The 18,217-nt window shown below is 27.6% G+C and overlaps 3 protein-coding genes across 3 annotated transcripts; 1 reads left to right on the forward strand and 2 right to left on the reverse strand.

Annotated features, from left to right (window-relative positions):
- Positions 1-1,335: 1,335 nt before the first annotated feature.
- On the forward strand, positions 1,336-6,198 carry EIN_231670 (protein serine/threonine kinase, putative; the record flags this gene model as incomplete). Its single annotated transcript, XM_004258500.1, has 1 exon — positions 1,336-6,198. One exon carries the CDS (start codon positions 1,336-1,338, stop codon positions 6,196-6,198), a length of 4,863 nt encoding a protein of 1,620 aa, XP_004258548.1.
- Positions 6,199-6,760: 562 nt separating this feature from the next.
- EIN_231680 (protein serine/threonine kinase, putative) lies at positions 6,761-11,928 on the reverse strand (the record flags this gene model as incomplete). The annotated part of the gene is made up of 4 exons (XM_004258501.1): positions 6,761-11,100; positions 11,145-11,501; positions 11,539-11,733; positions 11,772-11,928. 4 exons carry the CDS (start codon positions 11,926-11,928, stop codon positions 6,761-6,763), a joined length of 5,049 nt encoding a protein of 1,682 aa, XP_004258549.1.
- Positions 11,929-13,345: 1,417 nt separating this feature from the next.
- Positions 13,346-14,299, reverse strand: EIN_231690 (aldose reductase, putative; the record flags this gene model as incomplete). The annotated part of the gene is made up of 1 exon (XM_004258502.1): positions 13,346-14,299. The coding sequence occupies one exon, from the start codon at positions 14,297-14,299 to the stop codon at positions 13,346-13,348; it is 954 nt and encodes a 317-aa protein (XP_004258550.1).
- Between the last annotated feature and the right edge of the window lie 3,918 nt (positions 14,300-18,217).

Below are 18,217 nucleotides of genomic sequence, written 5' to 3' on the forward strand. Positions count from 1 at the left end.
TTATACAACAACTTTTATTAACAATTATATACAAGTAGTTATTTATTAGTTTTATTTTTATTTAATTATCATAATATATTTTTTTTTCTCACAACACATAAAATGAAACCATTGTATTTCTTTAACATCACAACAATTATAAAAGGAAAATAAAATAAAATAAAATTTAATTTAATTGTTCGTTGTTGGTATGAAGTTACATATTTACAATTAATAAAAATTTACTGTTTATTTTAAACTTCTATTAAAAATATAATACAATTTGAATAAATCATTAAAAATTTTAAATATGTAAATATGTAACTTCATACCAACAACAAAAATGATTCCACTAAATTAAATAATATGTATTTGTTTAGGCATAATAGAATTTCGGATTGAAATTTAAACAGATATATACATTAAATATATCTAATTTGTTGTCCAATAGTTTATGACAAAATTGTACAACAACTCAAATCAATTTAATTTAAAATTAAAAATGTAAATTTTGTCAAATTTTTAATATTGATGTTTTAAATAATATTTGTACCAAATAAATTTTTTCTTTACCATTTATTTCATTTTCTTTTTATAAATATTATGAATATAGTTAATTATAGTTTATTTTTATAATAATTTTTACAAACTTTATATAGTTGTTAAACTATGAATATACTAAACAAGGTTTTTTTTAATGAGTATAGTTTTTTTATAGTAAAACGACGAATATTTAATTTTGAATAGTTAAAGTGAGTTACTTTATGTCAAGGTGAGCTAATAGCCATATGTAATTTATATAATTTTTATATTTGAACGAAAAATACTTTCTTCACAAAAAGAAGATCAAAAAAGATTTTCTTTTTGTACTTCTTATTTTTAAAGTAAAGAAGAAAAACAACTCATTAAAAAAGTAAAAAAAGATAGCATTCGAATATTTTTTAAATATATCAAATTTTACTGTTTTTGAAAAATCTTTTCAATAAAAAAGATTAACAAAAAAAACTTTATATTTATTAACCATTTTTAATGATTAATAAACTATATTTAAATAGATTTTTTGTTATAAATTGTTTCGTATATTTAATAGTTTAACTTGATTTGATATTATTTTAACATTCGTCTTCTTGGAAAAAAAAGAAGAACAATATGAATACAATTTTTTTAATTATTTAGTTGAATAAAAAATAAAACAATAATAGCTTTTTGATTGTGGAACTTATTCCATATCAAAATTACATTTTTATAGGAAAACAGCGTTTTTCTAATATTAACAATCCTCTTCGAAATTCCAAATATTATTTTAAAAAGTTTTAAATAATCTTTATGAAAACACAAATCGAACTACATTCATAAATGATTTTCCCTTGTAATGGGATTATATTATTGGTTTTGTGTATCGTGAATACTTCTGGTAATTTATCATGTAAAAATGGTTATTATGTATTTAATTCTTATTGTGAGGAGTGTTTATCTGGTTTCTTCTGTCCAAATGGAAAAAACATTTATCCGTGTCCACCAGGAACTTATTCAGAATTTGAAGGATCCATAAAATGTGAAGATTGTAAAGAAGGGTTTTATTCAATAACAAATTCTTCTGTTTGTACTTCGTGTGTTTCAGAGACGTGTGCATCATGTGATAGAAAAACTGGTATTTGTATGGCCTGTCGTCCAGGAAGTGGGTTTGTGACAAACATCAAATGTGAAAAGTGTATACCTGGTTATTTTTCAAATGGAGGAACTGTTTCGTGCTCCCAATGTGCCCCAAATTATTATTCATTAGTTGGATTTCCAAGTTGTACCCCATGTGATTCTTTGTGTGCGAATTGTAGCCAAACCAACGGAAGTTGTCTTTCTTGTTATAAAGGGTCTCGATTATCCGAAGGTAAATGTGTAGTATGTCAAGCAGGAACATTTCAAAGTGGAGACAGTTGTTATCCATGTGGTGGTGATAATAGTTTTTCTCTCTCGAATAGTTCGAAGTGCACTTATTGTTATAATTGTACAACATGTGAAAAAAAAACCGGCCGGTGCACATCATGTGAAGAAGGATATACCATAAATAATGGTTTGTGTTTGATTTGTGCAAGTGGCACATTTTACAATGAAACAGAAAAAACATGTCAAAAGTGTCCCAAAGGGACGTATTCACTAACACCAGGAAGTGCAAATTGTTTAGAATGTCCAATTGGCTCTTACTCTGATAATGAAGGAGCATTATCATGTATTGAATGTGACGATTCGTGCAGTGAAAAACAGTGTACTCAAGAGAGTGGATATTGCGTTTCATGTCCAATGGGTAGTATCAAAAATACAAAAATATGTTCAGTTTGCAGTGGAGGGACTTTTGCAAATATGAAAACAAACACGTGTGATAATTGTCCAGCTGGAACTTTTTCAAAACCAAGTTCAATGGAGTGTACATCGTGTGAAGAAAACTCTTATTCACAAGAAAAATCAGAAACATGTACTGTATGTAGTAATACATGTAAAAGGTGTGATAAAACAAGTGGAAAGTGTATTACTTGTGTAGATGGGTATGGCTTGGATAGTTCTAAAAAATGTATGATATGTACAATTGGTACTTTTTCTTTGGATTCTGAATGTACCGAATGTGGTGATGGTTTTTATCAAAACAAAGATGGACAAAATGCTTGTAAACAGTGTAACTCTTCGTGTACTTCTTGTAGTAAAAACGAAGGAAAATGTTTTAATTGTAAACCTGGATATGGTTACAACTATGGTCAATGTACACTTTGTGGTGAAAATCAATATTCACTTGGTTATACTTCTCCATGTTTTCCATGTCCAATTGATTGTAATAATTGTAGTCGAGAAAGTGGAGTTTGTACAACATGTCAACCTGGATACAAGGAGACAACAAACGAATTATTCAAAAAATGTGTTTCTTGTTCTTCAAATAGCAATTGTTTTTCTTGTGATTCAAACGAAAATGAATCACAAAGAGAATGTGCCGAATGTTCAAGTGGATATTACTTAGACGATAACACGTGTTTGACATGCGCAAATATACCTTCATGTGTTGAGTGTTCAACAACTAAAAAAGAGTGTTATTCATGTGATAATGATTTAATAACAAATGGAACTCAATGTATTTCTTGTGTTACAGGAAAAGTAAAAACAAACAAAAAAACGTGTTTAGAATGTTATCTAGTTATTGACTATTGTCAACTTTGTGAATATAACAACGGAAGTCCAGAATGTACAACGTGTTATTCTCCTTATGTCGTTGAAAATAGAAAATGTGTTTTGTCATATACAAATGAGACTCATTATAATTACGAAACAAATAATAAAACATTGAATGAGAATGCGTGCCTCCTTCAAGTAAATTCTTCGTGTTTTTCTTGTGATATAAATGATTATTTACATGAAGAGATGTGTGAAAATAAAGATACAAATTGCCACAAATACTCCAAAACAACTTGTGAAATATGTGAATCTAATGTTATAACAACAAATGGAAATTGTTCATTAAACGAAGAATGCAAATATCAATTAACTCAAAATGAGAACAAAACTTGTTTGATATGCAACAATAACACGGATTGTGGACTTCATGTTACAAATTGTAAATATACACAAAATGAGTTTTGTTATTTAGCAACTCAAAATTATTACACAACTTATGAAAAATTTGGTCAAACCAAATCATGTGAAAATGCAGAAATTTGTCGAATGGAAAATGGCAAATTGGTTGACTTTACTTGCAATGATAATTTTGTGTTAACTCCAAATAAAAAATGTGTTACAGATACAAAGTGTCAAATAATAAGAGGAAGTGACTGTGTTATGTGCGATAAAGACAATCACATGAATAATAGTGTTTGCATTGCAAACAATGAAGATTGTTTAATTCAAAACAAAGACACGTGTATTTTATGTAACAATAAAATGACAGTTAAAGGAAATTGTGTTTCAATAGATTCTATTCAATGCAAAGATTTTAGTGATAATATTTGTAAATCGTGTGAAGAAACTTATTATAAAGACGTTGAAGGGTGTGTAACTAAAGTGGGCAAATATGACAATTGCCGATTTGTCAACGTCGTTTTGAATTCTTGTTATGAGTGCACCAAACCGTTTCTACTTATCAATAATACATGTGTAACACAAAGTGAAGAAAATGACACAACAAATGTTAATTCATCACTAAAAACAGCGAGTGAATACAACGACAATTGTATTGAAAGAAGTTCTAAAGGGTGTTTCAAATGTTCCGATGGTTTTTATTTGCACAATTCAAATTGCGTTTCCTGTAAATCTCCATGCTCTTATTGTTCCAACGAAACGTATTGTACAAAATGTGGTAAATATTCATATGCAACAAATGGTAAATGTGTGGAAATAAATGAATTATTGAGTACTTGTGATGTGATGATGTCAACATATGACGGGTGTGTTGTTTGCAAAGATGGGTATATGCGATCCTCAGATGGCAAGAAATGTGACAAGTGTGACATCTCTTGTAAAACATGTTCGAATGATGGGAACTGTTTTATTTGCAATGACACGTATTATAGAACTCCAAATAATATAACAAAATATTGCAATTCACAAGATGAACTTACAAATTGTGTGAATAAAACGACAAATGGGTGTACGCAATGTGAAGATGGATATGCATTAAAAGAAAATTTGTGTAAAAAATGCGGCGAAAATTGTACTTTTTGTGATAAATATTTTGAGTGTTCCAAATGTGAAAATGACAACATTTTAATTAACAATAAATGTATGCACTATTCGCAAATACAAAACTGCATTTCTTCTCAAAATTCCGTTTGTTCAAAATGTTCAGATGGTTATAAACTCAGTGGTGACAAACTTGAATGCAGTAAAAAGACCAATTATGGATTAGTCATAGTATTACCAATTATGTGTATTGTTGTAATATTATTTATAATTATCTTATTAATAACAATCATTTTAATAATATTCAATAAGAAGAAAGAAAATATATTAACAGAGAATATCTGTATCTTTAAGATGAAGCGCTCTAATATTATAATGACTAAATTAAGTGATGACATTTTATCAAACAAACAAGAAATTATGTTTGGTGATGACAGTGATAGAATACACATTGAATGTGAAAGTCGTGAATTGTTTTGTGTTGGTAACAACAAAAAAGTAAATATGAAACTTCAAATCACCACAAAAGAGGGGTGTGACAAATATTCGATACGGACAGAGCCACAATTAGTCACACTTAAGAGTGGAGAAGCGTGCGAATTCGAAGTCTTTTTAACACCATTTTGCACTATGAATTTGTGTGATGAAATAATGATAATCTCACTGGACTTAATTAACGGGAAGAAGGAAACAACTTCTGTTAAAATAAAGGCACAAACAGAAAATTCAACACGACTGGATTACGACGAGTTGATAGAAGACAAGAAACTTGGCGAAGGCTCCTTTGGAATAGTTTACAAAGGAAAGTATCAAGGAAACATAGTTGCAATAAAAAAGATGAAAGAAACAAATCACGACGATAAGAATCAAAAAATTGAATTTAAAAAGGAAGTTGAGATGTTAGACAAATTCAGAAGTGAGTATATCGTCCATTTCTATGGCGCCGTGTTCATACCAAAGAAGGAATGTATGGTCACTGAATTTGCTCAATTTGGGTCTTTAAAAGATTTAATGAGAAGAATGAAAGATGTTGATATTAGAATGAAATTGCGAGTTAAAATGATGTTAGACTGCTCTAAAGGAATACTTTATTTACATTCAAATGATATATTACACAGAGATATTAAGCCGGATAATTATCTAATATTCTCTTTGGATATTAATGACTGTGTAAATGCTAAATTGACTGATTTTGGAAGTAGTAGAAATGTAAATATGTTGATGACGAACATGACATTCACTAAAGGCATTGGAACACCAAAATATATGGCGCCTGAAGTTCTTGACAAAAAGAAATACAAGAAGGCCGCTGATGTTTACTCTTTTTCTTTAACTATGCTTGAAATAGCTATGTGGAAAGAAGTGTTCCGAAAAGATGACAAAGACTTCAAATATGCTTGGAACATTGCAGATTTTACAAGTAGTGGAAAGCGTTTGCATATTCCGGATAACGTTCCAATGGAATTGACTAGTTTGATAACATCAAGTTGGACACAAGACCCACTTGAAAGAGCAAATATCAATATTGTGGAAATTGGACTTGAAAAGTTTTATAACACAATTTAATTTGTTTTGTTATTTTTTTATAGTTATATTAATTGTGTGTTGTAATACATATTATAAACATTTGAAAACAATAAATGTGTTTTACAAACTTGAGATTTCTTGAATTTTAGACATTTGAATAAAGTTCAACATAATTTAAAGAATTAATAAAACATAATATCATTATTAATTTTGAACAATGTAAATTAGATTAATTGGAAGATATAATATTACACCAATTTAATTTTATGCCTTTTAAAAAGTTTGTATTCTAACCATAATTATTCTATTACATTTATATAAAAATCTTTGGTTTTACTATTTTTTTAAAAAATGGAATTTACATTTCAACAAATAAATGGTGTATTGTTAAGGATATAACCCATATATTGACTTTTTTAATTATTATAAATAATTTCAATAATGAGTAACTGTATAATGCTCATAACATTACAAAATTAATTCTGATGAAAAACACCAAAAATGGCTTTACACATTGTTAAAAACAAGTCAAACAATAAAAATTAATGATGTTTTAAGTGTTAATAAATATCAATTTTAAACTAAAATGAAAAAAAAATGATTACATCATGTTTTGCAAAGCATCAACAATTTGTTGAATAGTCGCACGCTCTTTGGTATTTTGAATCCAAGCACTCTGTATTAATTTAAATTGCTCATTAGACATATCATTTCCAATTTCAAGTCGCTTACCAGCGACTACGAACTCGACGATGTTCCACGGATAATTAAAATTTTCTTTGTTGTAACATTTTTCCCAATTGAAAATTTCATACATGGTTATTGCAAAAGAGAAAATATCACTTGGCATTCGATATTTTTCTTTATTCAACACTTCAGGCGCCATGTACTTTGGAGTTCCAACTCCTTTAGTGAAAGTCATGTTAGTCATCAACAAGTTGATGTTTCTACTACTTCCAAAATCAGTCAATTTAGCATTCACTTTGTTTTCAAAATCCATTGATACAACTAAAATGTTGTCTGGCTTGATATCTCTGTGTAAAATGCCATTGTTATGTAAATACAAAATTCCTCGAGCTGCATCATACACAAATTTGTTCCTCATTAGATTTGAAATATCTCCACGACTCTTATGAATCATTATATCTTCTATACTTCCACATTCAGCAAATTCAGTGACTAAACTCATTTTACTTGGTACACAAACTGCACCAAAGAAGTTGATAATAAAATCACAATGAAACTTTTCTAACATCTCAATTTCTGAGATAAATTCGAGTTGTTTGTCATCTGTTTCATTGACTATTTTTAATTTTTTTATTGCGACTTTCTGCTCCCTGAAAACTCCTAAATAAACAACGCCAAAAGATCCTTCACCAAGTTTCTTATCTTCAATAAGTTCATTTGGATCAATTCGAGTCGAAAGCTCTGTATTAAAAACAATTTGATAATCAAAAACGGTTTCTTTGGCTGTTTTAAAGTCGATGTAAATCAATTTAAGTAAAGAAGAAATTTTACATGTACAATTTGGGGTCACCAAAATTTCAAATTCACACGCTTCGCCATTTTTGAGAACGACAATTTGTGGATTAATTTGAATTGTTACTCTTTCATCTGTAATCACACTCAATTGTAATTTTATGTGGTGTTTCGACTTGTTTCCCAAACATAGAAGTTCGCGAGTTTCTTTATTAACTGGAATTTGAATGTTATCGAAGTCAATCAACTTTTTGTTTGAACTTAAAACTGAATCTAAACTGGTAAAAATTAAATTTGATCTTTCCATTTTAAATATTGTTTTCTCTTCTGTATTTTTGTGTTTTTTAAAGATAAAATAGAGCGGTAATATGATAATTGATATTATAATTATAATTAATAGTATAATAGAAAATAGTATGACAATGTATACCCATATCTTCGTCTTTTCTTTACAAAAGTTGTTTTTGAGAATAAAACCATTTTCACACGTAACACAAAGTCCAATTTTAGCACTTGTACAATGTTGAATTAATACCATGTCAACACATTTTGTCATGGAAAATACGAAATTGTCAAAACAGCTCGTGCAAACAGTTTCAGAATCACACGACAAACAATTTGGATGACATTTTGTACAAAAGCCGTTTTGATTGAGATAATACCCTTTAGAGCAATTTAAACATGTATGTGAACCTGCAGTGACACAATTTGCTATTTGAGTGGTACTTACACAACGAGAATTATTCATAAAATAATGTTCTGCACACGTCAAACAAATAGTTGAATCTTTGATGCAAGTGTCACATGACAAGTGACACTTTTCACAGTTTCCTTCTCGATTCATTACATAACCAGATAAACATATTGCACACTTTATTTTATTTAATTGAAAAATCTGACACCCATTTTCGGTATTAAGCAATTCACAGGAAAAACCTTGTAATGTGTAATTTATATCACAAACCGCACATTCATTTGGACTATAGCAAATTCTACAATGTGATGGACAATTCACACATTTGGAATTATACAAATAATACCCCACATCACATCTAATACATCCAACTGATTGAACTAACGCGCAATTTGATGTTAAAATTGTTTTTGTTGTTTGCATTAATTGCCTGTTTTGTTTTGTATCAACTTCGCACGTTGATGTATCAGACAAATAATATTCATTTCTGCATTTTAGACAAAGGGATTCAGAACAATATTCACAATAAGTTGAACAATTTTCACACATGGAATTCTGATCTCCTGTTTTATACAATTCAATTGAACAAGTGGTACAAATGTTATCATTAATTTCTGTACATTTGTCATAAAATAAACATTCTTTTGTTTGTGGTACTATCAAATAATTCGGTTCGCAAATATCACAACCATCATAATTACACTTTTCGCAATTTTGAGTACATAAAGAACAAATACCATTTTTAATTGTAGCGCCATTCTGACATGTATAACAATATCCATTGTAACTAATTTCACAATGTGTTTCTTTTAACTCACATTTTGTTGAATCTTCGGATAAAGTATGATTAATTGCACATGCTTTACATTGGATTTGATTGTTAATAAACACACAAGAATTACAATATGAAGGACACTCTTCGCATGTATTATTTATATTCAAATAATAATTATCATCACATAAAAAACAATTAAAATTAAAGTAAAAGGAACAATGTGAAACAATTTGTTGAACACATTCTAATGAAGTTTCAGTTGTAGTTTTATTAAAAGAACATTTTAAACAACTTTCTTCTTTACAAATGTCACAATTGTCAATCTCACATGATAAACATCTTCCTTCTATTGGATACATTAAATTTGCACAACTTTCACATCCCAAAGGCATATTGTAAATATCACAATCTTTTTTAGAAATTATAAAACATTTTCCATTTGAAATTGAAAAGCCAGTGACACAATAAACACAAAATGAACTGTTGAATGAACATGATAAACAACCATATTCACATCTCTCACATTGATTTAATGTATTTAAACCATATCCTGAATCACAAAATATACATTCATAAATCGTACGACTCGCCATTTGACAATTGTCAAAATAAATTGAAGTTTCCCAACAATAATTATTATATGGAAAATATCCATAATCACATACATTTTCAAATCTAATGCATTTGGAGGTATTTTGATTATCGACACATTGTACGCATTTGAAATTATCATTTAAAACGTAGGGAAGACTACACTTCGAACAAACTTTTCCATTACATTCCAAACAGTTATTATCATTGTCACAAATAAGAACACAAATCCCATTTGAAATGTAATACCCATTTTGACACAATTCACACTCATATGAATCCGTTGTACATTTATTACAATTTGTAATATTACAATCAACACAAATTCCATTAAAAAGTGTTTTTTCAGCAATACATTTTGAGCATCCCCACTGTGTTGGATCACACAAAACACAATCGTCTATTTCAGAAATACAATCATAACAATAATTATCAAACAAAGAAAGTCCGTATTGACAAGATCCAAATTGTGGAGATACACAATCTGAGTTTTGAGAAGTACATGAAATACAACTTCCATTTGAAGAAACTGTATACCCATGTTTACAGCTTAAACACTTAAATTCGGTTTGGGAACAATATAAACAATTTTCAATGGCTTCTTCACAAATTGAACAATTTAAATAATCAACAGTTGGAGTATAATTGATTTCACATTTTAAACACTTTTGTACTGTTCTGTCACCTTCAACGCAGTGCATTATAGCTTCTGAAAAGGATACACAAATACCTTTTTTAAATGTATATTGTTCTTCACATAATATACATTTACTTTCATTTTGAGAACACCAATAACAATGTTCAAACATTTGTGAACAAATCTTACATCCATTTAAAGTTGAATTAAATGTATATCCAATTTTACAAGTTATACATTTTTGTTCCATTTGTGAACAATTCTCACATCCTTCGAAAATGGAAGAACAAGATTCACATGAGTTACCAAATGAAGGAGTGGCTCCATTTTTACATAAAACACATTTGGTTGGTTTACAAATTTCACATTTCTCACATTCTATACAAATGCTATTATAAAGAATGAACGATGAATTGCATTGAATACATTCGTTGTTGTTGCATTTAGAACATCCACTTTGTTCATTACAAGGTATACAAACTCCAGATTGTAAAATGAAATTTTCTGAACATCTTAAACAACTCGTACTTGAACAAAAATCACAATTCGTTGTACATGCGTGACATTTACTTGATGACTTATCATAATAATATCCAATTTTACATGATAAACATAAAGTTGTATTTGTATAGTAACAAGTGTGGCAATTATCTGAACATTTATCACAAAATTTATATGGATCAACATATCCGCTTTGACAATTTCTTGGATAGTCCATGTTACTACAAGTATCTACACCATTTGTTTGATATTGAGTTGGACATACTATTTATTATTTTTTTTATTAAATAGAACTATTAATAACAAACCAGAACACGTGTTATTATCTAATAATCTATAATGAACATCACAACTTAAACATGTCGTTATATTTGAACAAGTAATACAACCAGGAATAATTTGGTTACATAAAACACATTTTGAATTAGTTAAAGCGTAAAAAGTATTACACGAAGTACATTCATATTCTGTATTGCAAGTTAAACATTCATTTGAACAACTTTGACATGTTTGTGTGGTTGTATTATAATACATCCCATCTTGGCAATCATTTACACATCCAATTTTGGAACACGAAAGACATACACCATCAACTAATTTGAATCCACGAGAGCATCTAAGACAGTTATACGAATTTGTACATGATTCACAATCGTTTTCACAGCCTTGGTGTTATTAATTGTTTTTTATGAAAAAACAAACTTATACATTGATTAGTATGAAGATAAAAACCTTCTTTACAAATAATACAATTTGTCAAATTTGAACAAGTTTCACAATTTGAAGGACATACTGAACATATTTGAGATGTTGTTGATACATAATCTAAAAAATAACCATCTTGGCAACTTGTACAATACAATTCAGTTGTACATGTGTGGCATCCCTTTCTACATTCTTAAAGTTATTGGGGTTGTTTTAAATCAATAACAAACTGAAACAATAATATAACGCATTGTCTAAATGACTTCCCTCTTTACATCTATCACACAAATTCAAAGTACAACGAGCACATTCATCATATTTACAATTGTTTAAAGTTAAAGATAAATTAATAAACATAAATAGCAACGACAATAATTGCATAATCATTTTTGGTTTATTTGAATCTTTTTTTAAATGTTGTTTTTAAAAATATTTTATTTTTTGTCGTTTTTTATTGCCTATCCTTTGAAAAACAATCAAAATGTTATTAGTAATTAATTAAAATTGTAAATTGGTGATAATTTAAATTGTTTTTAAATGAGTTTTATATTTATTGTTTTTCATTTTATTAAATAGTTTTAATTATCAAATTATGATTTCAACTATTTATACCAATAAACCTTATTATACCGTTAGTGTTTTAAAAAAATCACAATTAAAGACTAAATAAAAAGTAGTCTATTTGACAAAAATTTAAACAAAACAAGTTTAAAAAATCATAAAATAGGAAAAATGTTAAAATACAGAAAAAATAATTAAACAATGTTTTGAAGTGTTTCGAACCATTTCCCGAAATATTTAAGTTTTGATGGTTTAAAAATGCACAGACATCTTTTTCAAACTAATTATATTTTTCTGTAAAAAGTGGAAACCATGTATTAAAATAAAACATAATTTTAATTATAAAAATAATATAAAAAATTTACAGTCAGCCGAATCAACCTTTTGCAACGAAACAGCCTTCTGCGGATTGTTTTTATAAAATAACCATAAATAATAACAATTTAAACCATTTTAATAGTATTTTTTTAAGTTCAAATAAATATATTTTTATCCACAGTGTTTTATTAATACACCTTCTGCAGAATGTAATTTAATCTTATAAATATCAAAAAGTTAAAAAAAATAAAACCAAACTAAAAACAAACAGTAAACAGTTAACAAACAAATTACATAGACACTGAGCCAGACAACATTCTCGTGTTTTCAATTAATTTTAGTAACGAAGTGATAACAAAATTGACTGACTTTAGATATGTAAATGTATTGATGACTAACATTGCATTTACTTAATAAGTTGGTACACCAACATACATAATGCCTAATGTGTTAAACATAGAGAAGAACAAAAAATGCAGATATCTCTTTTTTGGCGTGACGTTATTCGAATGTGTAACATGGAAAGACCCATTCCAAAAAACAGTTTATGTTTGGATGAATATCGTCCATATTTTTGAAACTGAAAAAGTTGCCAAATTTAAACGACGACACTTATTGTTGTAGATGATATGCAGTACCACATCGTTTATAAATGAATAAAAATTTAAAATTGTTTTAACTAAATTATAAATTATTAACACTTTTAATTATTTTGAATTATAATTATTATAATTTTTGTTACCTAATGCCCGATGTTTAGACAAAAATACAGCCATTAAAGTTTAATCAGATAACTTTTTCAAACAGATAACGTTGTTAGACTGACTCTAATTGATATGTGTAATTTTTTAATGCATTTTATTTTTTTTATTAATTAATAACATTAGAATTAAACACAAAAAACGAACAAAATAAGAGTTAGTGATTATTTACTTCCCCAGAAAACGTCTTTATCTATTCCTTGAGCTTCATAGAAAGCGGCCCCATCACATGTTCTTTCATCTCTATCGAGTTTTTTAATTTTCTCCATTTCCTCATCAGACAAATCGAAGTTGAAGATATCAATGTTTTGAATAATTCTTTCTGTATGAACTGATTTGGGTAGAGTTGAATGTCCTGATTGCACGATAAATCTCAAGATAACTTGTGCGACTGTTTTCTGATGTTTCTGAGCGATTTCCTTCAACAAAGGAACTTCGAGCACGTTGTCGACTTTATTTCTAGCTGGATTTCCGTTATTTCCAAGTGGAGAGTAAGAAGTGACGTGTATATTATGCTCTTTGCAGTATTCCATCAGCTTTGGTTGTTGTAAGAAGATGCCAAACTCGACTTGGTTGACGGCGGGCTTAATCTTAGCGATACTCAATAATTCTTCTAATTGTGAAATAGAGAAGTTAGACACACCAATTGATTTAACTAATCCCATCTCAACAAGTTTCTCCATTTCTCTCCAAGTCTCTTCTATTGGAACTTCAATAAAATCGTCTTTTTTTAATGGAAATGTAGCACCCAATTTAATTGAAATGGGCAAATGAATGAGATACAAGTCTAAATAGTCTAAATGGAGTTTTCTAAGTGATTCTTTGCAAGCGGAAATCACTTGGTCTTTTTTCTTTGAATCAATCCAAAGCTTTGATGTCACAAAAACGTCACTTCTTTTAAATTTGCCTTCTTTGAAAAAGGGGTCGAAAGCAATAGTCCCAATTTCTTCCTCATTTTCATAACACTTGGCACAGTCGATGTGGCGATAGCCGTGGTTCAAGGCAGTCAAAACAGCATTTCCAACAAGATCTTTTTCTGCGAGCCAAGTCCCTAATGCAATCGCTGGAATTTTTAATCCATTGTTGAATTCAAATTCAATTGTTTTGTGGTCGCTCATTTGTGTTTTTAAATTCTTTTTGAGGTTTTTATGTGATTTTTTGGAATGTTTGTATAGATGAATAAAATAATAAAAGATTTGTTAATTTTTTAACAGTTTGTTTTAAATTCCAGTTAACGGAAAAAGTGGGATACTGAGAAAAAGGGGGATGCTAATCTAAATATTAATTAATTTAATATTATTAATAATAAATATAAATTTATTTTGGTTTTTTCGTATTTTTAATTTTTTGATTAATAATTTATATTAAAATTAATAGTAATTTTATTATTTTTCAATTGAAATTAACCAATAGTTACAAGCATCCTCCTTTCTCTAGCATCCCCATATTTCCTCGTTCTGTAAATAAAATTTTGATAATAAAAACGTCAATATTTTACTTTCTTCAATCTACAAAACTGAATAGAAACATCTTTGCGAAGATTTCCTATTTTTGGTAAAAACTTATTTAAATTGTAATTTATTGGTCTAAAAACCATTATAATTAAAAGGACACAATTTTAATTAAATTTTTTTCTAACAATTACAATAAAAACATGTAAATATTAAATAATCTAACAAGAAAAGCCGCGTTTTATAAGACAAAATATAAAATAGTGTATTAACTAGGGTTTGAAAAACAAACAATATTAAATGGAAATTGAATTAGATAAACTGTCCGATTCTGAGAGAAATCAAATGGTTAAAATAAAAGGCGTGAGAAAGGCTTAACAAAAGGAATGTTTTATAAAGAAGTCCAAGATTTGTTTTCGATGTCTTTTCGCGACATTTCAACAATAAAAAAAGACTTAAAAGAAGACAAGCCAATTGTTTTAAAAAAAGAAAGGAAGAAAAATAAAATATGACAAAGAATTCACAAAGAAAGTAGTCGAATTGACATCAAAAGATATTTTTTCTTCTTCAAAAATTATTGGAAAAGAAACAAAAAGTAGTGCATCAACAGAATCAGACACAAAGAAGGATTCATTTATACCAAACAAATCCAAAGACCTAGCATGAAACCAATTCACTGTAAAAAGAGACTTGAATTTTGTAAGAAACAGACAGAAAAACGCTCTAAAGTGGATGCATTAAATAAATGGATGAATAATACAATATACTCTGATGAAAGCCGATTTTGCTTGCTATCTGATGGCCGTTGTATTTGGAGGAAAAGGGGGAGTATCCAGAAGGATCTTTCGTGGATTGTTCTAAATACAACGTGTCTACAATTGTGTGGGGAGGCATAGGGAGAAATTTTAAAACAAAACTATCTATTTGTCAAAGTTGCATGAATAAAGATGGTTATGTTGAAATGTTAAAAGAAAATGAAGTTTTTGTAGATGCCAAAAAAGTTTACGGGAAAAGATTCTACTTTATGCAGGACGGGGTTCCATGCCACACTGCAAAAAACACGATTCATTGGTTTGAAGAAAATGGTGTTAAAGTAGTCAAAAACTGGCCACCATATTCCCCTGATCTTAATCCAATTTAGAAATTATGGAGCGTCATGGAGAATCGTCTAAGATTAAAAAGAGCTCGTTTCAAAATGTAAAAGAGTTAAAAAAAGGAATTATTTGCTGTATAAGATTCTATTTCTATGGAAGAAATCAACAATTTGATTGATTCTACACAAAAAAGTTTGCATTGTGTATTGAAAATTGTGGACAATTTATTGGATATTTACTTTAAAAACAAAGTATAAATTATTTTTACTTCCTTGTTTTCTATATCCTCGATATTAGTTAATTTAGTTGATTTATTCTTTGATTTTAAAGGTTTTTTTATTTTATATTGAAAAAACGTTAGAAATAAAGTTGTAGTAAATAATACAAAAAAACAAAATAATATGATGGTTTTGTTTTAAACAATGTGATTATTTGGGTTATATCAGTGCCACCAAAAGGTATGTTTTTATTGGAAGTGAATTTCATTAAAACAATGGGAAGATTTTTTAACCCCAAAAATTCAAAATTGTTTTTAAAATTACCATTTTTAATATAAGTGCCGTAATTATTTATTAATTAAATGTAATCATTAGTAAAATATTATAAATCATAAACCTGCTAGTAGTAAATATATTATATAAATAATTATAATTAGTAGTAATTATTTTATTTTTTTTAAACTAAAACTAAAACTAATAATAATTATTATTATTGTTAATAATTAAAGATATTAATAAACAAGAAATATAATGCTTTAAAAACTGGGATATATATATGTTATTTAATAATTTAATAATTTAATGAAATAAAACTATAATATATATTAAACAATATGCTGATAATAAACCTCTGTACATTAGTAAATAATAGTTATATTATTATTTAATAAAAAATACAAAAATTGAAATTTTTCCATAAAAATAAATGTTTTTGTATTTATTTGTTATTATTATAAAAAATAATAAAACAATTATTATATTAATAGTTTTCTTCAATTTGTAAATTCCAAGAATAACGAATTTTTTTAAAACATGACAAGTGCCCACAAATTTATACAATTTTAGACTGATGTAGGCGGTTTTTAATAATGATGAAAATATTACCATTTTTATTAATTTATGAAACAAAACAGTAAATTTAGTGTGGTCATTACACCTTATGCCAATTTTTCATAAAAAAATTATAATTAATATAAACTAGTTGTATAATTTGAAAATAAAAAGGTTTTTGTTCTTTTTTGAAAATTATTAAACTTTATAAAGATTATAATTCATTTTAAATTATTTGTAATAATATACATAAGACTTAGTTATTATAAAATAAAAAATAAACAAATCACCATCAAACAAATTCTAAATAATAAAAAAGTAAACAAAAATGAATTTCTCTCAAAGGTTTACACATTTTGAAAACTCCATCTACAAAATATTTACAACATAGATCACACGAGGAAGAAGGAAATGCATAGTGTCTTGAATACAGAGTGTTAAAGGTAGAGAAGTAGCAAATACTTAAAAGAGGAAAAAAATATCTAAGGACTGAAGAGGAGAAAGGTTCCTAGATAACCTTAATTGGATTGGGGTGAATCGATCCTAAACAACAAATGTAGATTTAGTAGAAAAAACTGAGCTTAAAAAGCATTTACGCATGAAAGGGAAAAAGACTAAAAGTTCTTTATAAATAGTCAAAAAGTCAAAAAAAGACTGAGAAAGTGGTAACAGGAAATGAAGTTTGGTATGGGGTATGACAATAGCAACAAGAGATCTCTTTTCTTGTTAACACGGAGGAATGGGTATTTGAATAGAGTCAATCAGAGGTATGACTGTTATACCCATGAAAGAAACGGAGCGGTTTCACATTCTTCAAACAACTATTACAAAACTTTATGAAATGAAGCAAAAAAAATACAAATGTGATAAGAACAAGAAGTTGTGCATAATTAATTGACTCGTTATAATATTTTATGTTTGCTAAACATTGCAAAGAAGTCTAAAAGAATAAAAGAATATGAAAATAGTAATCTTTAATGTTTTTGAACTTTTTTACATTTTTTATTGGTCATTTTTATGTTGCTATTTTTGCCTTCTTTATTTATGTAACTGACGTTGTATATTTATTGTTGAAGGTTTATCGAATAACATTTTTATAAACCTTAAAATGTTATTTGTTTATTGGAATTAATTTTTTTCCATCAACACATTTGAAATTTTAATGGGTTGGAACAAAATTTTTAAAATTCACTTCCAATAAATTTTTTTTGGTGGCACTGGTTATATTTAAATGGTAATATTAATTTATGGTTTCCAGTTTATTTAACATTATAAAAAACCGAAAAACGAATTATTCAAAACTTGTAAATTAAACACATTTAAAACATTATAAAAAATATGTTTTTATTCATCAGTATAGATTATTTTATTATAAATTATAAAATGATGTAATTTGAATGTTTTTGAATTAAAAAGCTTTTTAAATTTATAAAAAACTACAT

This window comes from Entamoeba invadens, assembly GCF_000330505.1.
Source record: "Entamoeba invadens IP1 unplaced genomic scaffold scaff_1105074724705, whole genome shotgun sequence".
Taxonomy (NCBI): domain Eukaryota; phylum Evosea; order Mastigamoebida; family Endamoebidae; genus Entamoeba; species Entamoeba invadens.